General features: G+C 42.3%; 9 protein-coding genes across 9 annotated transcripts; 5 read left to right on the forward strand and 4 right to left on the reverse strand.

The window, feature by feature from the left end:
* Positions 1–300: 300 nt before the first annotated feature.
* EAF01_005829 (uncharacterized protein) lies at positions 301–2473 on the forward strand (the record flags this gene model as incomplete). Its single annotated transcript, XM_038914083.1, has 8 exons — positions 301–326; positions 421–471; positions 530–555; positions 613–639; positions 700–735; positions 792–940; positions 991–2279; positions 2332–2473. 8 exons carry the CDS (start codon positions 301–303, stop codon positions 2471–2473), a joined length of 1746 nt encoding a protein of 581 aa, XP_038770532.1.
* An 838-nt stretch (positions 2474–3311) lies between these two features.
* EAF01_005830 (uncharacterized protein) lies at positions 3312–4465 on the forward strand (the record flags this gene model as incomplete). The annotated part of the gene is made up of 4 exons (XM_038914084.1): positions 3312–3356; positions 3421–3543; positions 3609–4259; positions 4316–4465. 4 exons carry the CDS (start codon positions 3312–3314, stop codon positions 4463–4465), a joined length of 969 nt encoding a protein of 322 aa, XP_038770533.1.
* A 188-nt stretch (positions 4466–4653) lies between these two features.
* On the reverse strand, positions 4654–5527 carry EAF01_005831 (uncharacterized protein; the record flags this gene model as incomplete). The annotated part of the gene is made up of 2 exons (XM_038914085.1): positions 4654–5311; positions 5373–5527. 2 exons carry the CDS (start codon positions 5525–5527, stop codon positions 4654–4656), a joined length of 813 nt encoding a protein of 270 aa, XP_038770534.1.
* A 348-nt stretch (positions 5528–5875) lies between these two features.
* EAF01_005832 (uncharacterized protein) lies at positions 5876–7453 on the forward strand (the record flags this gene model as incomplete). Its single annotated transcript, XM_038914086.1, has 5 exons — positions 5876–5915; positions 5998–6998; positions 7049–7210; positions 7260–7346; positions 7397–7453. The coding sequence occupies 5 exons, from the start codon at positions 5876–5878 to the stop codon at positions 7451–7453; spliced, it is 1347 nt and encodes a 448-aa protein (XP_038770535.1).
* Positions 7454–8255: 802 nt separating this feature from the next.
* EAF01_005833 (uncharacterized protein) lies at positions 8256–9200 on the reverse strand (the record flags this gene model as incomplete). Its single annotated transcript, XM_038914087.1, has 1 exon — positions 8256–9200. The coding sequence occupies one exon, from the start codon at positions 9198–9200 to the stop codon at positions 8256–8258; it is 945 nt and encodes a 314-aa protein (XP_038770536.1).
* Positions 9201–9693: 493 nt separating this feature from the next.
* EAF01_005834 (uncharacterized protein) lies at positions 9694–11556 on the forward strand (the record flags this gene model as incomplete). Its single annotated transcript, XM_038914088.1, has 2 exons — positions 9694–10416; positions 10564–11556. The coding sequence occupies 2 exons, from the start codon at positions 9694–9696 to the stop codon at positions 11554–11556; spliced, it is 1716 nt and encodes a 571-aa protein (XP_038770537.1).
* A 965-nt stretch (positions 11557–12521) lies between these two features.
* On the forward strand, positions 12522–13962 carry EAF01_005835 (uncharacterized protein). The gene is made up of 2 exons (XM_038914089.1): positions 12522–13272; positions 13331–13962. Exon 2 carries the CDS (start codon positions 13333–13335, stop codon positions 13774–13776), a length of 444 nt encoding a protein of 147 aa, XP_038770538.1. The 5' UTR covers positions 12522–13272; positions 13331–13332; the 3' UTR covers positions 13777–13962.
* Positions 13963–15560: 1598 nt separating this feature from the next.
* EAF01_005836 (uncharacterized protein) lies at positions 15561–16949 on the reverse strand (the record flags this gene model as incomplete). Its single annotated transcript, XM_038914090.1, has 2 exons — positions 15561–16720; positions 16772–16949. 2 exons carry the CDS (start codon positions 16947–16949, stop codon positions 15561–15563), a joined length of 1338 nt encoding a protein of 445 aa, XP_038770539.1.
* A 453-nt stretch (positions 16950–17402) lies between these two features.
* On the reverse strand, positions 17403–18731 carry EAF01_005837 (uncharacterized protein; the record flags this gene model as incomplete). The annotated part of the gene is made up of 1 exon (XM_038914091.1): positions 17403–18731. One exon carries the CDS (start codon positions 18729–18731, stop codon positions 17403–17405), a length of 1329 nt encoding a protein of 442 aa, XP_038770540.1.
* Positions 18732–20889: the final 2158 nt, after the last annotated feature.

Genomic DNA, 20889 nt, shown 5'->3' on the forward strand with positions numbered 1-20889 from the left:
CATTGGTTCTACTGAATCGCTATCAGTAAAAGTAAAGGGCTCAAGCCACAAAATGCACCATCTGCATCCTTGCCACAATCCACATCCGACTATCGGCCCATGAGCTAAGGTAATTTTGTAATATTCTGGAGCCAAGGTAAGTCATGCACATACCAAAACCACTGAGTATTGAAACTATTACTCACAGGCAGTTTTTACTTGGGTACATAACTTTCTTCTCTCCCATTTTTTGAACTTACTTTCTTAAGAAGAACTCATCTTACATTTCACATAAAACGGATTTACATATACGAATTCAAGATGTGTGGTATTTTTGCTTGTCATTGGTATGTATCAGTCGTCTCTATTCACAATTGGGAATGTGATTTTTAATGATAGTGGGGGCCCCGCGATGGATTTTGAGAATTGACAATTGCATAGTCACCCAGATGTCAAGGCTTTCAAGCCTACGGCCTTGCGAATGGCGAAGCAGTGAGTAATTCCGTTCGAAGGAGGGAACTGGAGATGGAGAGCTGACTGTGAAATCTAGAGTTCGTCATCGTGGACCAGACTGGAGTGAGTCACCTATGGTAAAAAGGGATATCTGGACTTGAGACTGATGACGATAATTAGGTGGAAACGTTATTTCCAACAACACAAGTAGGTTGCGCCTAGGGAGATGGGTCTTCTAGGGGCTTTTGGCTGATCGATCGACTCTAGTTCTTGTGCATGAGCGTTTGAGTATCGTTGGCGTTGGTAAGTTTTCACCTCTGAAAATCCGTGTTTAAGATCATGAACTGACATTCTTTCAGAAAGTGGAGCGCAACCAATCACCAACGCAGACGATACCCTCGTACTCGCAGTCAATGGCGAAATTTACAACCACAGAGTTATCCGCAAGGGACTCAAGAACCATTACCATTTTAAGACACATTCCGATTGCGAAGTCATAATACCGCTGGTGAGAAATTCGAAGGAAAATAATTGGATCTATGACTGAACATTTGTTAGTACATGGAACATGACATCGATGCGCCAAAACATTTGGACGGAATGTTCTCATTTGTTTTATACGACAAAAAGCAAGACCGCACAATTGCTGCACGCGACCCCATTGGCATTACCAGTTTTTACCAAGGATGGTCGAGCAAGACACCAGGAGCCGTATACTTTGCATCTGAACTGAAATGTCTGCACCCTGTCTGCGACAAAATCATTGCTTTCCCTCCAGGACATGTTTATGACTCGAAAACCGACAAGACAACAAGGTACTTCGAGCCATCTTGGTGGGACCCAAAGAACGTTCCATCAACCCCAATTGATTACAAGCTTTTGAGAGAAACACTTGAAATGTCTGTTCGTAAGCGTCTCATGGCTGAGGTTCCTTATGGAGTATTGTTGTCCGGAGGTCTCGACTCGAGCTTGGTGGCTGCCATCGCTCAAAGAGAGTCTCTACGCCTAAAAGCTGCTACACAAGCTGCAATTGAGAGCGGAAGCGGAACTGCGACACCAACCGCTAACGAGGACCAAGGAGAAGGACTTGTTGGTATTGATGATGATAACAAACTGTCGACTCTCACCTACCTTCCCCAACTCAACTCCTTCTCTATCGGTCTACCAAACTCCCCTGATACCAAGGCTGCGAAAGAAGTTGCCAAGTTCCTTGGTACCAAGCATCATGATATGACTTTCACCATTGATGATGGTTTGAACGCGCTTTCTGATGTTATTTTCCACTTGGAAACATATGATGTAACAACTATTCGTGCATCTACTCCTATGTTCCTTCTCTCGAGAAAGATCAAGGCTATGGGTGTCAAGATGGTATTGAGTGGAGAAGGTAGTGACGAGATCTTCGGAGGTTACCTATACTTCCATGCGGCACCTGACAAGGCAGCTCTTCACGAAGAGACCGTCCGCAGAATCAAAAACTTACATTTGTCTGACTGCTTGAGAGCCAATAAGTCGACTTCCGCTTGGGGATTGGAAGCTCGTGTTCCTTTCCTCGACAAGGAATTCCTCGAAGTTTCCATGAACATCGACCCACAAGAGAAGATGATCACCAAGGATCGTCTTGAGAAATACATCCTCCGAAAGGCTTTTGACACATCCGATGATCCAAGTCAGAAACCATACCTTCCAGAACACATCCTTTATAGACAAAAGGAGCAATTCAGTGACGGTGTTGGTTACGGATGGATCGATGCTCTCAAGGATAACGCTGAGCTACACGTTACCGATGAGATGATGAAGAACCCCAAGCCTGAATGGGGATCTGATATTCCAGATACCAAGGAAGCGTAAGTTATCTGCTCTATCCAACGAGAACCGAAATACTAACAGGAGTAATAGTTACTGGTACCGAACGATGTTCGACGAGCACTTCCCACCATCTTGTGCAGAGAGTGTTATGAGATGGACCCCAACCTGGTCTAAACAAACCGACCCCAGTGGAAGAGCTATTGCCATCCACAACGAAAAGTATGACGAGTGATTGTAGCGTGCAGATTTTCCTTCTCTGAATGTCGTATCTATTGGAAGGTTACAAAAATGATAACCACTTATTTTCGGAGATCTTTCGGACTCCAAATTTGGGCTACCAATTAAGTGGAAGGATTGTGGAGTTAGATAGAAGGATGAAACCATTGATAGATACCTACCTAGTAGATAGTTGAATCCCCACGAAATTCCATCTTGTGCACAGTTAACGGTTTGAGTCTGTGCTGGGAATTGAGTGTTTGTTATTTTATGGCTTAAATAAACTTTGACTTTGTTGGGGTATTGATAGTGAAATGCTGCGAGTTGTTTCACAACCCCTCAGTGTCACTGACTTCGCTCTCCATTCCTCCGTACAGTAGGAAGTTACGAATCGAGCTTGCAAACATAAACAAACAAATCCATGTCCTTTGGCGTCAATGTCTGAGGTGAAGTTGAAGATTGAGTGAATCCAATACAATACCACTTCGAAATGTGAAAATGATGGATCCTTAACACTTCTTTCTGTTTTTGCGTTGTTGATTGAGTGAGATTTCATCATTTGGTGGTGGGTGGAAGGAAGATATTTGTTGCATAAGACGGAACCATGAATGGAAGTCGTTTACAGGGGGGGGTCGCATATGGAAGGAGGCACATGAGTATTTGGGCCAATCACAATCCCACGTTCCATGTCCGACTTCTGCCGCTTGGTTCCTCACGATTCGAAATTCTTTAGGAAACAAAAAACCACGTCCGCTTCAACTTCAACTTCATCCACATTTACTTCCGTATCTGTACAACTTCCTCGACTTTCATCCCCAAAGTTCAATCAATTCAGTTCCCCTCATTCTACAATCATGTCTGTCCCAGCTTTCACCGATATCGCCAAGGCGTCCAACGATGTAAGATATTTCTCAAGATGCGCATGTTTACAAAATATTTGAAGCTGACCTAAATATCAACCAGTTGCTCAACAAAGATTTCTACCACCTCACTGCTGCTGCACTTGAGGTTAAGTCGAATACTCCAAACAATGTCGCATTCAAAGTGACTGGAAAGAGCACCCACGACAATGCCACAAGTGGTCTGGTACGAATATATGGGAAATAATTCAATTTTTTGACAAACGCTGATGGACAGTTTCCTGTGTGCAGTTGGAGGCCAAGTTCACAGACAAGCCAACTGGTATATATTTTGAACAATTTATTTTACAATATTTCCCCATTCATAGTCCATATGGTTTCTTTCTCATTAGACAGCCCGGTTGTGCACAGTTACTAATCGCCTATGCCGGGGGAACAGGCTTGACTCTTACCCAAACATGGAACACTCTTAACGCTCTCGACACCAAGATTGAGATCAACGACACCATTGCCAAGGGTCTCAAGGCTGAGATTCTCGGTTCTTTCGCTCCTACCACCCAAAAGAAGGGCGCAAAGGTCAACCTTCACTTCAAGCAACCAAACTTCCACGGACGCGCATTCTTCGATCTCCTCAAGGGCCCAACTGCTACCGTTGACGCTGTTATCGGACAAGATGGTTTCTTGGCTGGTGCCACTGCTGGTTATGATGTCCAAAAGGCAGCTATTACCAGCTACTCCGCCGCTGTTGGATACACTGCCCCCACTTACAGTGCTGCCATCACTGCTGCTGACAACTTGAGCGTCTTCTCCGCTTCGTACTACCACAAGGTCAACACTCAAGTCGAGGCTGGTGCCAAGGCTACCTGGGACTCCAAGAACACCAACTCTGTTGGTCTCGAGGTTGCTAGCAAGTACAGACTTGACCCGCTCTCTTTCGCCAAGGTAAGCAATTTGTGCAGAAATATTTCAAACCCTTTGCTAATGCAAGGAAATTATAGGTCAAGATCAACGACCGTGGTGTTGCAGCTGTTGCCTACAACGTTGTTCTCCGACCTGGTGCTACCCTTGGTCTCGGTGCCTCCTTCGATACCCAAAAGCTCGACCAAGCTACCCACAAGATCGGCACAAGCTTTACATTCGAGTCATAGAGCAGGATTATTCGAGATTTGGAGTTGGCCGTACGATAGTAGAATAGAGGTGTAATTCTAATATCATTTTTTGTGGCACGCACAGTATAGCATTGCAACGGGTTGACTGTCTTTATTTTGATTGACCGATATGCGTGCATAAAGGATAGATAAATCTATAATCTATTTTTTTGGTCAATGTTATGTGACTATATCTTTTTTGGCCTTCCTGCACTCGTCATCCTCTCATAAATGTAAGACGGTACAGCGACGCTCATAGATATCACTGCGCTGAGGATGACGAAATTCGCGAAGGTGCTCCTTTCTTGGTCTGCTGGAATAAAATGTTCACTCATCCGGCGTCGCCTCCGTCTATCAACGTTATCATGTGTTTGTGTGTGTGCTCTTTTATCAAAGTGTGGAATATCTCCTTCCGGGCCCCATGGCATCTGACCCGTTCCCATCCCTCCACCCATTTCTGTCTTTGGTGGAGCCTCCGCACCTGGCGCACCGTTATCCTGCGCAGCTCGTCTTTTTGCACTGTGTTCTCCCCATCCTCCACTTCTATAGAAACTAGGCGGCGGCCCACGGAACTGGGTTCTTCGTCTACTCAACCCGCTAGCTGGTCTACCACCTGCTGGTCCGCTAGACGAATAGGAACCTTGTGGTGGACGATGACCCGTTCCATGACTATGACCGTGACCGTGAGCATGGGAATGTATGTGGTGTTCTCGATCGTAGGCCTGTCGCTTGGCTGGAGTACCGAGGATAGCCCATGCTTCGGAGATCTTCACGAAGCGTTTTGATGCAGAGGGGTCAGAGGGGTTGTGATCGGGATGATGGACTTTACTGAGAGCGTAGAAAGATCTTGAGGAGACTGAGTTAGTATACTGGCGTCAATTGAGAATGAGAATGCAGACGATCATACTTTTTGATTTCGGCCGGTGTAGCATCTGGAGCGACTTGCAAAGTCTCGTAGTGGTTTTGAGCGGGATTTCTGTAGATAGCAGTACTATGAAAAGAAAATCGCTGCGGTCGAATCCGTGGGACGACAAAAGGAGAGGGGCGAAAGAAGACTGGCATTCCTCATCGTTGAATTGGGGAATTATAGGGAAAAGAAATGATGAATTGAGGGAACTTTCATGAGAAGAGCTTTATTACATATGCTAGCAGTATTAAGCCTGGAATGCCAGTGACGGCATAGATTTCCAGCAATTGACAGGGGTCTGCACAAGCATTATTACCAACCGAGACACTTATCCCGATGTTAACCCATCACTACCTTGGCGGGGAAAGCAAGTGTTTGATTTCTCTTTCTATCAATTATTCTTTTGCTAACAGCTAGACTTTTGTTATTAATACAAAGGTCAATTACATACATTTGTAGCATTGGAAACAAGACTCGAGAGTCTTGTTGTAAGGTGATTCAAGATGGCAGCACAGGTTACTGATGCGTTGAAGAATTTGAAGGGTAAGTAAAAATTAACCCTTCCTTGGGGGGATTGCGCTATTTCTCTCTATTCTTGGGGAATATGACCTGACAAAGCTTACAGTGAAGGACCCTAATGCTGTAATGGAGTCTGCCACCGAAGCAAAGGCAAATGGAAACGCGCAACCCGAAGCCGAAGCCGAGGATTCAGATGACGATGAAGAGGAGCCAGTAAATGGCGAAGGTGCCGGGGAAGGAGGAGCAAAAAAGAAGAGGAAGAGGAAGAAGAAGCCTAAGAAGAAGGCTGGAGCGAACCCTAAGGTCCAATCGTCGCCTCCACGAGTTCTCTTGTCGAACCTGTTTCCAAGCGGCGAGTACCCTGTCGGAGAGGAGGTTGAATATAGGGACGAAAATAACTATCGAACTACCAGCGAAGAGAAGCGTTATTTGGATCGCATGAATAACGATTTCTTGCAGGAGTATCGACAGGGTGCCGAGATTCATAGACAGGTCAGACAATATGCTAAAGCCAACATTAAGCCCGGGCAGACCTTGACGGAAATCGCGGAAGGAATCGAGGATAGTGTGAGAGCTTTGACTGGTCACCCTGGATTGGAGGAGGGAGACAATATTAAGGGTGGTGTCGCTTTCCCAACTGGTGTCAATCTGGATCACATTGCTGCCCATTACAGTCCGAACGCTGGAAACAAGACCGTTTTGGCTTATGAGAATGTCATGAAGGTCGATTTTGGAGTTCACATCAACGGTAGAATTGTGGATAGTGCTTTTACTATTGCATTTGATCCCATGTACGATAATCTTCTCGAGGCGGTTAAGCAAGCTACAAATACTGGAATCAAGGAAGCCGGAATTGATGCGAGATTGGGGGAAATTGGCGAGCATATTCAGGAGACAATGGAGAGCTACGAGGTTGAGATTAAGGGTCAAACTTATCAAGTCAAGCCAATTAGGAACTTGAATGGGCATGATATTCTACAATGGAAGATCCACGGTGGAAAGAGTGTCCCGATTGTTAAGAGCAATGACCAGACAAAGATGGAAGAAGGAGAGGTTTTCGCTATCGAAACCTTCGGAAGTACTGGAAATGGTTATGTTCGAGATGATGTAAGTCCATGTATGAGAACTCCCTGGTTACAGATATTAACCAGTTATAGCTCGAATGTTCTCATTACGCTAAGGTTGCTGATGCCCCTAACGTTCCATTACGTATCGCATCGGCTGGCAAACTTCTTAATGTTATCAACAAGAACTTTGGCACCTTACCTTTCTGCAGAAGATATTTGGATCGTTTAGGCCAAGATAAATATCTACTCGGAGTAAGTTTGTATACACCAATACCTTTAGCACAACATCTAACAGAAGCAGTTAAATGCATTAGTCTCCCATGGTATCGTGCAAGATTACCCACCTCTTGTCGATAAAAAGGGATCTTACACCGCGCAATTTGAACATGTAAGCTCTTCCCACCCCTGTTAAAAAAAGCACTCGCTAACAAGAAACAGACAATCGTCCTCAGACCAAACTGTAAAGAGGTGATCAGTCGCGGTGATGATTATTAGTCGATTAGTCTATTAGAAAATATAACTTTACTTTTCGCATTGCATGCATGATGATGGGAAAATGGATTGGGCATAGATATATCCCTTTTGTGGCGTTGGGGATCTTTTGCAACATATTCTTTACATAAGAGATCTGAATCTCGAGAATATCAAAATGATATATGGTAAATGAGATGATACTATCAGGAGAGAATTTGTCTATGAGTGGAGAAATGCACTTTTTTGTGGTATCATGTGTATGGGATGAGGTTGTTTGGCGTGAGACTGTTCAGGTTTCGCTTGATATGATTCTTTTGATGGTCTGCTATGAGAATGCAGTTTTGATAATATTATGTGAAGACTTCTGTAATGGTTATGTGTGTCATTTTGTCTATATACAACAGCTCTTTTAATGAGCGAGAAGAGATCATATATCACTTTAACGTCATCGTATACGTTGAGATTATACAGTCTTCACCAAAGAGTGGAATTCGAAATAGTAATTGGTTTGATATTTATTAGTGATTATCATTACTTTTATGGTTTCTTATTCCTATCATAAGACCGTAGCATAGGGAAATAGATGAGGTTCGTGTCCGTCTTATTCCTACAGCGATGATTTGAAAAGAAATGCAGGAGGATGATGAATGTCAGTCGGTGAGGAGCTTCGCGGAAGCAATGCCGGCAGGCAAATAAATGTAGACGAAAGAGCAACGACAGATTGTATATCGCAAGTTGATACGATCACCAATGGCTAGCTCTTTGAGATTTCCATGTCCCACCACCCACGGTCAATCAATCCTGAGAGGCTAAAGCGGTGAGTTTAATTCTCCTTTCCACCTATCTTTGCCTTTTTTGTCGCTTTTCTTCTGCTGGTTGTGGATGTCGACTTCTGGACTTTACTTGAGCGTAGAGTTCGAGTTTTAGAAACTTCAAATGGTTTCGACTTGTTGGGCTTTAGCTCCGACTGCAGAATTTCTTCCTCTTTTGATGATACGTCCTGGATCTTATTCTGCTCCGGCGTCTCCTTTTTCCAATTCATCTCTTCTGTCAACATCCTTGCAAATTCTTGAACTTTTTCCGGCTTGAAATATGGACCCTTTGAAGGTACGTCCAGCGATACTGTGTAGGGGAACAAGTAAGTTTGTCTAGATGGTCGGTCCATTTCTACCACATCTACCACCAAATTTTCCATGCCTCTTATTTTTCTCAATGTAGAAAGGCCTCTTGCCGTCAATAAATCCAACTTAGGTTGTTTACTACCAGCCATCGTATCCTGTTCAACTCCTATCTTGGGAGTCTTCAACGATTCACACTCCCCAAGTAACTTGAATGCATCTACTCTCTGAAGTCCATTGAATCGGAAAAATATATGGCGGATACACAGTCGCTTTTCCTCGCCAATCATATATAGATAACAATACAAACTCCAAGTGCAAGCAAACGAGAACGTATTCTCACTGTAAAAAATCTGGTTTGATTCTTTGTAAAGCTGTTCGCATGTTCGCGCCAGTATTAGTATGTCTTCGGCATCTGGCCGGAACACTGCCCTGGGATCTCTTTGTTCTCGATACTCAGATTCTTTGAGGAGTTGATAAGCGTTGGGCCAAATTGTATTGTCGTCTGGCTTGAGATAGCTAGTGCTCGTTACTCTCGGCTTGTCAATTCGCTGTCCCAATTGAACATATCGATGGATCTTGTCTCGAATTTCGCGAGGTAGGGCGAGAAGGTGACACTTTGGGGATTTACTGCGGCGGATTGAAGGCATATCTGGTGGATGCTTGATGATAACGGTAACGTATCGAATAAAGTTTTCGTTGGTTTCAACTTGGTAGTTGAAAATGTAAGTACCGGCACTTCAATTCAAATTGTTGTAGTTCTTGATATTATCAAAAGGTAGAAAGAGAAGAATTTTAAATAAGATAGTCGAGTGCTTAGGGAATCTACTACGGCTTCCGGATCCTTGTAGGTATATGATACAAGTCTCGACGTTAAAATTGTAAGAGGTGGCAGTATAGTGTGAACGAAGCGGGGTGGTCACAGACGCGACGTTGCTCAAGGGAAACGCCAGGTCACGTTTTGTGCACGGCTTTTACCCAAGATTAATAATGAAATGATGACAAAGCTGACTTACCTCCAATATTCTACTCGAGTACATCAAGTGCAAAATAATATTGAATAGCATCATTCTCACATATCCTTGTTGTATTGATGTGTTTATTATTCTTAGAAACAAGTCAAATTGAAAAGATACTAATATCATGACTCGATACCAATACACCTGTCACCGCATGCTCAACACGGATAGTCTCTTTTTCTCTGTTCATGCTTCTATTTCTGATGATCCATTTGAAAACAATCATTCAGGCCGATGGCCAAGAAGATATGAACGATCGTCACATCGATTCATGGATGCTGCTGGCGACGAAAGATTCTACGGACAGAGCTCCGCTTACGCTTCTTTTGATTGCACAAAAGTACGGTTCCAAAAGAGAGCCAAGTCCAAAGATTTTGGCAATTTTTCCCTTATTGACATATTGATTGCGAGCGACCCAAAGGTGTCGTCCACGCTGCAGAGATTGACGGACCTTCCCAAAACGCTGCCCATGCCGCCGCCGTCGGAGCTTGAAAGCGATGGCAAGCCTATAGCTTTACCATCAAGAGCTCTTTTGGAAGTCACACTAGGGTTTTACATGAAAGAAATTAATGCTCCATCGCCCATCTTCGACAGGGGCACGTTATTGAAAGCCATAGATGAACAGTATAGCATAGGCTCTGAGAATGCAGACCCCACATGGATCCTTTGCTTCAATAACATAATTTTACTCTCTTCGTTAGCAAAATTGAAAAAATCTTCTCGGGGAACTCTCTCAAAAGATGAAGATCTCATGTTAATGCTCTTGAATAACGCCAAGAGGTCTTTCTTAATCTTGGACACACTTCTCAAGCCGAGAGTCCACAGTATCCAAGCTCTTTTTACACTGGTAAGTGATTTGATTATCCCGAAACATTCAAAGATATGTTACACGTTCGACCCTCAGTACTGGTGATAATGCTTGGTCTGGGCTTGGGCCTTGATCTCATTTGGAATTCCCACGCAGATGGGCAAGAGTGAATCTGACAATCCTCAGAGTTTTGTTACTAGAGAGTTCTATGATCACCAAGTAGCTGCGAACCACATAGCATTAGCTCACCAAATGGCGAGATCCATTGGCCTGCACCAACCCGACAAATTCGCAAGTCCAGAGCGAACTAATCTTTTCTGGTCGATGTATATCATAGACAAATTAAGATTATTCAGGTGCAGCCAAGGTTGTCAATCATACCTGTTTGAATGTAGTGTTCCCTTGCCGGAATTCGATCAGTCAAATCCATTGGAGGTAGCCTTCTTGGCCAAGATCAAAATGGCTTGCTTTCTCGAAGAAATCTACAGGGAACTTTATATGAATCATACTGAGATCCAGCCATGCTCTTCGAGGCAAGGTTCTGCTATGAGATTGTTAGTTCAATTGGATCAAGAGTGGCCAGAATTCTATGCACGAGCAGCCATATTGAAAGCAAGCTATTCCTCAGTCGAGCTTGAATTGATGCAAATGTTTCTTACAAACCGTGTCTTAATACTGCTTTGTAGTAATTTAATTGAACACAAGTCACGACTTCTTGAAGACTCCAGAACAATCTTAGAAATCATAGGAGAGCTTAAGACGCAACGATCAGTCCGTGGCAACATGGCTTTCTCAAATGTGCTTCATTTGGACCCACTCATAGCATTCTTCGAGCTGTTTTTAAACATTGTTGAAAGACCTCAGTTGAGTCACTCGAGAGATCAAGAACTTATAGCTATGACAATTGAAGCGATAAGTCGTCAACGTCATGCGAATTACATTACTTCGGCATGTGCGAGAGTGTATGAATCTGTAGCTGTCTGTGGCGGCATTGTGCTCGCGATCAAGCAAGCATTTCCGCCGTCGTCAATATCATGGGAATATCAAGTTGATTCACTGGCTTCATATCAAGAATCCGATTCACAATCCCAGCTCGCCTGGCCAGCAAAAAATGATTGGTCCGTTGATGACTTACTCAGTATTGATACGGAGACTCCAGATTCCTGTTACAATTCCTAGATATCATCATGTCAATGATGAACAAAATCAACTTTAAGCCGTTCAAACTGGAAAAAGTTCTGGGCAGACTGAGATTTAAACGAGAATCGACTTGTAGAAGCAAAAAAACAAAGCTTGTCGGCTTATGTAGTCACAGAATCTCTCGCATCATAACTGGTGATCAGTTTTTTTTCGAGAGAAATAGAATGGCAAAGAGATCATGCCATACCGAGAAAAGACCAAATTTACTTGGGGCCATGACTACAACTCAGGTGAGACTATTTTTGTTTTCAAAGTCAGAAAGACTGAACGGCTCATAACGACGGAGTTAGGCTGTACCTTATTCCTTCCTTGGATGACTATAGAACTTCATTTTTTAAGCTAGTGATCTCAATAGTGCAAGTCACCATCCGGAACTGGAAGCCTCGATCCAATGCTTGGAAAACCATGGATTTTTGAGAACTTGTACTTCGAGATTCCATTGATATGGTATTTTTTGTTCAACAATCACAAAATTTATAACAGTATCTTAACCCTTTATTTTGGATGTCGATTCATTATCATTTACTTAATTCATCTAGCGAAAAATATAAATATGTCTACTTCACCAGAATCTGCTCCATCTGAGTCTCTTTCAAACGAGAGTCCTTCACCCAAGTTTGTTTCACCAGGGTATCCTTCTTCTGAGTCTTCGGCATCCGAGACTGCTTCATCTAAGTTTACTTCACCCGAGCCTTCTTTACTGAAGTTTATTTCACCCGAATCTCCTTCACCCGAATCTCCTTCACCCGAGTCTCCTTCATCTGATTCTCCTTCATCCAGGCCTCGATCTGTACTATTCGTTGATCGCGGATTAAAAGTACAAGTCTGTCTCGGCGTTCTGGACGACAACGGGGACTACAATATTGGAAGAGGCTGCAGACCGCCAATCCTTTGCGATGGTCTTCTGGATATAGACTCTACTCAAGACTGGCGGCAGATGCTGCGCAATCTCCAGCAATTTATAGACTTCCAATTTGCGCTTCTTTTAGGAGCGAGTCCCGAGATTCTCGACGTGTTTGTTGTTTGGGATGGAGATGTCCCACCAGAATGCGAAGGCTGGTCGAAATGGTCGAAATGGTTGAGATGCAAGAGGTGGAATGATATTGGGGTAAAAACGATGAAGTTGTACAAAAGAGAGAAAGGTCCACGGTATAGGGTAAACTTCGAATTTCTCCTCGAATTGCTGGCTGAGAGGGATTATCGCGACGTGATACATTGCTCTCTTAATAGCCATTTATCACGAGAAATAATTCAATGACCAGCATGCATCACAGTGGACAGGCCAATGTCGAGACTCTCCGAGAGTGGTAGTGCACATATCATTCTCAACCAAGTGATCAGGAAGGTAGCCGGATGTTCTTACTGTCCAGCCACTGTTCATCATGTTCGACTCGGAAATGTTTCTTTTGAAAAAAATCCCCCTTGACTAAAACCCCGCTTGAAACATTAGATGAAGTTTCCTAGTTTTAGAATATTCAGCAGTAGGATCGGGTACGTTTTGTTCGGAGCCAAGAAAACTCAATCTGATTGTATTAGTGAATATTTGTGGCTGTACAACTATCAAGTCTAGCGTCTTGAATACTTTTCCCGCGTTATATCAAACTCCGTTTTTCTAATTCATAATCATACACTCATCATCGAAGACAATACAACTCTTTTGCAGCGATATTGACAGTCTCTTCAGAGTCCACAACAGTGAGTTATAGCTCTCTTAAACCATAACTACTTCACACAACTGATAAATTCTTTCCAGAAATGTCTGATCAATTCTCATCAAGCGCTCAACCCTCAACAACCCCTGGTCTCCAAATCCGAGCTATGAATATCTCAGATGGCTCACCCCCTTTCCTTTGTAATACGACTCTCCAAATCATTCCACCATCAGACTTCTCAACAATCTCGGCTGCACTCATCCAAGCTATCAATCTTCAAGCTTCATCTAAGAACTTCTCATGCGCAGAAGGAGATCTATCCGTCTTCATTCACTGGACGGAAGAAACCCCCGATAAATACGCATACCAAACGGCATCGCGATGCTGGAACAATATCTCATTGGACTTGATGCTGCTCTCTGAGAAAAAATTCTCGGTTGAGAGTCCAGAGGAATTGAAAGATCTGTGGAGATTTCTGGCGAAGAGAAAGTATCGAGATGAGATCTTTTGTGTTTTCGAGGCTTCATCTATCCCGTCATCTATCTGATCGCATTTCTGAGTCAGAGAAGAATATCGAAGGGAGTTAGATCACTCTGAGAGATGAAGCGGAAAGGCGACGGGATGCGGTCATGTCTGGGAAGAACTCTTGATTTGATTTGATGGTTACTAGTTTAGACAGGACGTTGCATCATTTCTGAAAGTGTGGTTAAAAGCGAAGCTTAGCGTTACTTATTATGTGTTCACGTACTAAATACCGAAAAGATCAAGCGTTTAACTTCTACTTTTTCATGTTTTAAATATGTGTGCCTTTTTCAATTCATTCATGGAATTCATCTGTGAAGTAATCTCTACCTTTGACAATTCAAGCAAAATCCTCAACGTGAATGCTTCAGAATCCCTTCTCATACCACTTCTGACAACGTATTGTCTCTGACTATCCCATTCAAAATCCGCACTTAAGTAAGACCGTGACGTAACCAACAACACCAATCCCTAGATACCAATATTAGAATAATGACCAAGTCTGCAAACGAGTTATCTTCTACGTCTAATAGCATATATTCTCACGACATTTCATCTCTTCATCTCATCCCTCTGTCCAAATGAAAGCGAGCCCTGGCCCGACCCCTAATCCACATTCAGCAACCCTCGCAGAATATTCCCAATCTAAGGTTCGAGGGTCTCTTTGGGAGACCCTCTTACATACCAGGTGTAGATACAAGCGATTGGGGTGAATTAATTACTTATTGATTAGTTGTATAATTGATGCTTTTTTTCTGAGGGCTGGGATTAGATTTAGTGTTGACTTGTTTAAAGTGCTTATACCCGGTATACTAAAGTGTTTCTCAAGGACACTGGTCCACTAGATTGGAAGATTCCTCACAAACTTCAGGAATATCTGCCGCCGTATTGCTAAGATGAGTATTGCTTGATGAATCTGTAAATATCATATCAAAATGGGAGAAGTAGCAGAAGTAGAGAAGAACTATTCGAAGAGATTGAACTTGTGTATTTGGATTTTGTATCTCATGTCATATTTCTAGCCGGGTTTTCTGCTAGCTGTATGTCATTTCGCATCCCCATATATTCACTTCCAAACATGTCCTCGGCCTCCTCAGCCGGCCCACGAGATGCCGGTCTCGGAAATTCAACACCAGTAGCTAGTTCTAAAAGCAACAGTACCTAGTCCAAGTCCCAGCCCCAGGTGCCCTCCAATGAACCAGTCATCGATCCAAACATCGTAACATGGAGTTCACCCAACGACCCCGAAAACAGATGAGACTAGTGGAGGACTCGAAAATTATACCTGTCTATGCTATTTTCATTGCCAGATGTAACAGTGTCATTGAATAGCGGTATCTTCGATAGCGCAGATACTGTTGTGGGTATATTTGTTGTCTCCTTTAAAGTAAGAAGTTTGGGAGCAGGTTCATTTGTTCTTGTGGGTTAATCTCACCCACCTCGGAGTTATTACAGTGATAAATATGCAGAAGTAACTAGCGTTGAAAAATTCAGGGCTACTGTTTCAGACCCAACTTCTCTGAACCTCTCTCGGAGAAATTTGGTCGTAAAATGCCCCTCGTGTTGGAGACTTCGGATTTTGCGTGTATACTAGTTGCGGTAACTTAAACCATGGCGACATTTTTGGTGTGTCGATTCCTGTCTGGCAGATTTGGGGCGGCGCCACAGTATCGCTGAAGGCACATTGGTAGATATATGGAACCCAATTCACCGGGCGTTGTCATAGTATTGAGGGCAATTTGACCAACTGTATTATATCGTGCAGTAAGAGGGAGGGCGAGGTTTTAAGTATATAGCAAAAACAGGTTTTCAGCCAGCAACTGGAATACTCGAGATAGGCTTGGTTCTGCCAAGACCTTCCTTTCCATAGTAATCCATAGGATAGACATCATTGTTGCTCTTTGCCCAATCTTCCTTTTGGCCCAATACGATCAATGCTTCGTATGGCGTGAGCAGAGGCCTGGGGAAAGCATATCCCCAATCAATACTGAGTCTTGGACATGCTACCTGCACCCAACACTCGACATCGCTCATCATAGCTAGCTTTCCAGGGAAAATTTCGCTCAAAAGCAAGTTGATGAATGGAATTCCTCGCTCTTCCAATTTTCTCTCAATCATTGTCATGGTGTGTGGATTTCCTTGACGACCGAGAGATCCTAAGATAAGTCCCCACTTCTTTGCGGGTTTCGCGGTTTCAATCGCATCTCTCCTTAGGGTATGCATTTCCTTGTGATCATAACTTTCGCGAGTGAGTTTTCGTGAATAGGGATCGTATCGGTAAGCTGGTATCGACGGGTTGTGGATCATAGCACTCTCAAGATGGAAACGTCCATCACCAAGATAAAGAATAATATCGACACCATCGGTTGAAAGTTGAGGAGATGTGCATCCAAGGATTTCGCCTTTGCTGAGAGGGGAAATCTGAGGAATGAGAACATTATACCCCGCTTTCTCGAGCGGCGCTCGAACACCATGCAATGTCGCATTGAATTGAATGGTTCCTACCATGGCAATGGTCTTTCCTGAAGCAAAATTCTTCTCTAGAGTTGCAAGTAGATGTGCCGTATCTATGCTGATATCGACGAAAACATAGAGAGTTTTGATCTTTGTAACATCCACGGGGATCAAACATGAATGCGCATAATGAACCAACAAATCGCAGCCTAAAGCTCGAGCGGTATAATCATCAATACAACAGGCTCCATATGTAACATCTCCCATTATCAGCGTCTCGATTCCAGGACAGAATTGAGTGAGAATATCTGATATTGTGGTTGCAAATAAGAGCAGACCTTCAGGCATCTGCAGAGCAACTTTCTTTGATCCATTCATTCTTATTCTATGTATAGTTTTGTATATTTCGAAGGAATAATTTGGTGGAAGGAGGGCGATCGCAGCATTGATATCGGGATCATTCAGAATTTCGGGGGGCACTTGATTTAATGTTCGAATTCTTCTAGGAGTCGCAACTATGATAACATTAGTTAAGGAAGTAAGTCTAAGAATGTGAGCTTACAGACCTTGAATAGCATCACTGTCCCCGGAAGTCGTATTATTGCCATTCCGTGCAGCAGCTTCTGCAGCTTGCTTTCTTCCTACGAACCGTTTCTTTGGTTGACGTTGCGCCACTGGCTCTTCGAGAGTATTTTCCACATCAACAGCTACCCCCAAATCGACTTGTGCGCGGTCATCCTCCATATCGTTATCTATGAAGGGGGGGTGTAGTAGTTCTCAATCTGAAGAATATGATCTGATTGCGGGTTGGGAAGTTTTTATCAAAAATTCACGATCCAAAGTTCAAAGGGCACGGGCTTATATAAAATGGCGGGGCATAGGTATGGATACAAAAACGATGTAGGGGGTTTTCAGTATTGAATATTGGTGATGGTACTCAGAAATATACCTAGATAGGTAATAATAAGTATGATATACAAAATAGCTATCTATCGGATATACAATTATATGTTTTGAGTAAAATTGTTGAATGTTCAAATTATACCAACATGTGTTTGGGTCCAAAACTACCCCGCCGCACAGAATCATTCATAGATAGATTTTGGCGGTGACGACGAATCAAAACCATGGTATTTGAAGAGATCATCTTGACTAATCACGCCTATAGTTATTGGAAGAGATCGTGGTGTTTGCACCTCATGTCCTCTCTATTGAACGGTCAAAGTACATAAAGTATGTCAGATAATCATTCATTCTATTTAATACCAATGTTTCTCCGTTTTCAGCCACTGGAGAGTGGAACAATGATGCATAGCGTTGATCCTCTATCTTGTTTCGAAATCCACCATCGTTCTCGAATGCCGAAGACAAAGATACCGAATCTGTTTGCTCCTGATATTCGAATTCGAATCTACCTCGGTGAAAGTATCTTTGCCATTTCTCATCTAATGTACCGGAACCCAGGTCAACCCATCTAGTAATGTAAAGTGCCATTCCTGACTCTTTCATGGGCAAGGGTTTCATAGTCAATTCGCATTGTGTAGAGCAACGACGGCACTTCAATAAATCCAAAGTAACCTCTGGGGAATCCCAATCGCACGAAAGACACTGCGAATCTTCATCGTCGTCGTCACACGAGAGACCATAGGACCTTGTATACACAAGCCCATTCTTATGGCATCCTACCCTAGTGTGAGCACATTGTTCCATAGTCAAAGCGAATGGCATTCGGTCATTTATGGGTGTGATCCAGACCATCTGTGTACGATGAATGAGGGATCCACGGAGAATCCGACAATCCGTCTGGGATTCTTTGATCCAAGCATGCCAATCACCCTTAGCTGTACACTCTCCGGAAAGTGCATTCAAAAATTCCCTACGATCTGGATAGTGGAGCGAATGCTTCATAGCCATATTAAAAATCCTTGGACTGAAGTCTTCATCTAGTAACTCCTTGTAGTCCCAGTCAAGACGGGTATCTAGTCGGCACTTCAGGGCTTTGTGCCTCTTTTGAGATTCTCCACATCCGTTTCTTCCATCTCGGTAATATCTCAATGCGGTCTCAGTGTTGTGGAGCCGATTGCAAGAGTGGCACACACTTTGCTCAGGTAAGTCTTTCTCAATAGACCAGAGAAGGACGTATGTCTCATAACGGTCCCTCGACAGTGCCTCAAAAGGGCCATTCCCTACTGCCGCGAGAAATCCTTTACATGTGAGTGCTAGCGATGAAGCTGATGATGGGGGTAGATGTCCTAGTATGACATCAAATGTTTCCTTGGGTAGGTTTGCTAAATGACATGGTTGAGGACCAATTGGTGATGTGATACGTATCAGGGTAGATCTGCTCATGAATGTTCGAAGAAATGTCGAGTTAGGCACACGATGCGGTTCAGAAATCTGTATCAGAAGAGGTCCTAGTCTCAGTGGATGAAGTGGGTTTGAAATGGATAAATTGCTTAGGTTAGACAAATCTTCTTGTTCGTCCCGCTGATAACGTTCCAGAAATCCATCTTCGAGGGGGTCCATCGTGTGTTGATTTTGTATCAAGATTCTCGATTTGGTGGGATATGGTTCGATATATATACCCCACAGCCGTATATCACATTCGTTAAAACCCACTAACGTGAACCAGTGCCAATCTAGTCGGAGCTAGGTACGTAATAACTTTCTCATGATCTATCGGGTGATAAAGCTAGCCAAGTCCTAATTTACCTTCGCCAGAAAATTACCAGTCTCGTTGGACATCTGATTGAGCAATGAGGTATGCAGTGCAGTTACTCCGCATCTCCCTTTCCCATCTTTCAAACAGTCTTTACGCCATTCAAGTTGGCAGTACATATGGTTTCCCCTGACTGATTCGAATCAAGACTACCCCTCATCCAAGAAAGTAAACGTACTATAACCAGAGCTACTGGTAGTCAAGAAAAGTACTACAAATATTAGCTCTATCTAAAGAACTCTTGAGGATTAAATTCCCGGCTTTCGTAAACTTGTTCCAGTAGGTTCAACACGATATCCGTTCCTCAGGACGTTTCAACTCATTCCGAAATCGTTAAGTTTAGCTGGTCTTCCATTCAACTTCGTAAAGTCGATCCAAAATTCAACTTCCACTTATTGGCTTCACTCATATCATTCTCGTTGGTACTAGTCTGGTGGGGGAAATACTTCCATACTGCTAGATGAGAACAAGTACTGGTAAGCTTTCAGCAAGCAATTGAGAGATAGTTAAAAGATTTGTCTCAACCCTTAGATGCTTCTAGTAGCCCAATTACATAGCAAATCCGTACAGACAACCTAGATTCCCAGACACACAACGCATTCTCCGACATCACGTCACGAGTATGGCATTGAAAACGAAGGTTGGGTATAAAGAAGTATGATACCAGTTGGATATGAACATCGAAATTAACATCCATCCATGGAATTGATGTATGATAAACGGGTTTCAATTCTAAGTAAAGCGAAGATGTCGATGTAAACATATATACCCCACAGAGCCCCCTCATTTGCGGGGTTGGGTCAGATCATCTGCACGGAATTCCCCGTGAAGTCTTTTGAATAACTTCATCTCATACAGGCTCATTATGTACACTTCGAATATGACAGGTTACCACCTCTATACATACCCAAATGGCTTGAAATCCCGTTTTTGCGTATGTACTGCACTCATGGTTAACAAATGATGGCATTGTTTTGTAGCAGCTACAGCACGTGTCAACTGCTATCAGTCAAAACACGTTTTCACACCAAAACTTATCATTTATATTTATGAATTTCTTGATAATTATTAATAAAATCTAAGTATTTTCTTATATATATTGATTTAATTTTATAAAATATTAAATAAAAATAATATTGATTTTTTTTAATATTTTATTGATCGAATTATAAAGATTCAAAGTTGTATTATTTTAAAAATAATGAGATTTACTAGTAAAATAAGCGAAAATCAAGCAACTTTTTGAAGATTTTAATTCAATCATATAAATTTTCATAATATAAATTTCTAAGGATTTTAAAATTTTGAAAATATCAAATTGTATTATAAGAATTTTATAAAAATAAAATTTGAAAGAATTTTATTTATATATTATAAAGATTTTAGTAACATGTTTTATTAATAAGTAAATTATATTAGTAAGTGGGTTACTTTCATTTCAATTCACTTATTTAAAACCATATTATTCAATAATAATAAAATCAATTAATTGAAATTATAAAGATTCTAATAATCTAGAATTTATTATATTATTTTGATAAATTCTTATATTATAATCTATCTTTTCATATTTATTATAATATTAATTAGAAAATACTTTCCTATTAGAATTCCTCTCTTTTTAATATTTATTATATTAAATTTAAATATCAACCTTTTATTAAAATAATATATCAAAAACCTTTTATTCGTGTTACAACGGATTAGTAACAGGCTGTAGAATCACTGACTTATAGGCTATAATGGTATTATAGGCCTCAGTGATTCAGCTGCAGTATACCGGGGGACACTAGGCACCCAAGGAAAGCCTCAGGCATGTATATAGTATTAGTTATAGAATACACTGAATCATAGGACATGGTTCCTAGGACAGTAGGGTCCTAAGAAGAATAAGCAATACAGGACACAGTAAGCAAGAGAGGTCTTGCTAGGATTAGTAAGCTCCCAAGGGATTAGCCCTAGGAC

The sequence above is a fragment of the Botrytis porri genome, assembly GCF_014898465.1.
Source record: "Botrytis porri strain MUCL 3234 chromosome Unknown BPOR_007, whole genome shotgun sequence".
In the NCBI taxonomy this organism is placed as follows: domain Eukaryota; kingdom Fungi; phylum Ascomycota; class Leotiomycetes; order Helotiales; family Sclerotiniaceae; genus Botrytis; species Botrytis porri.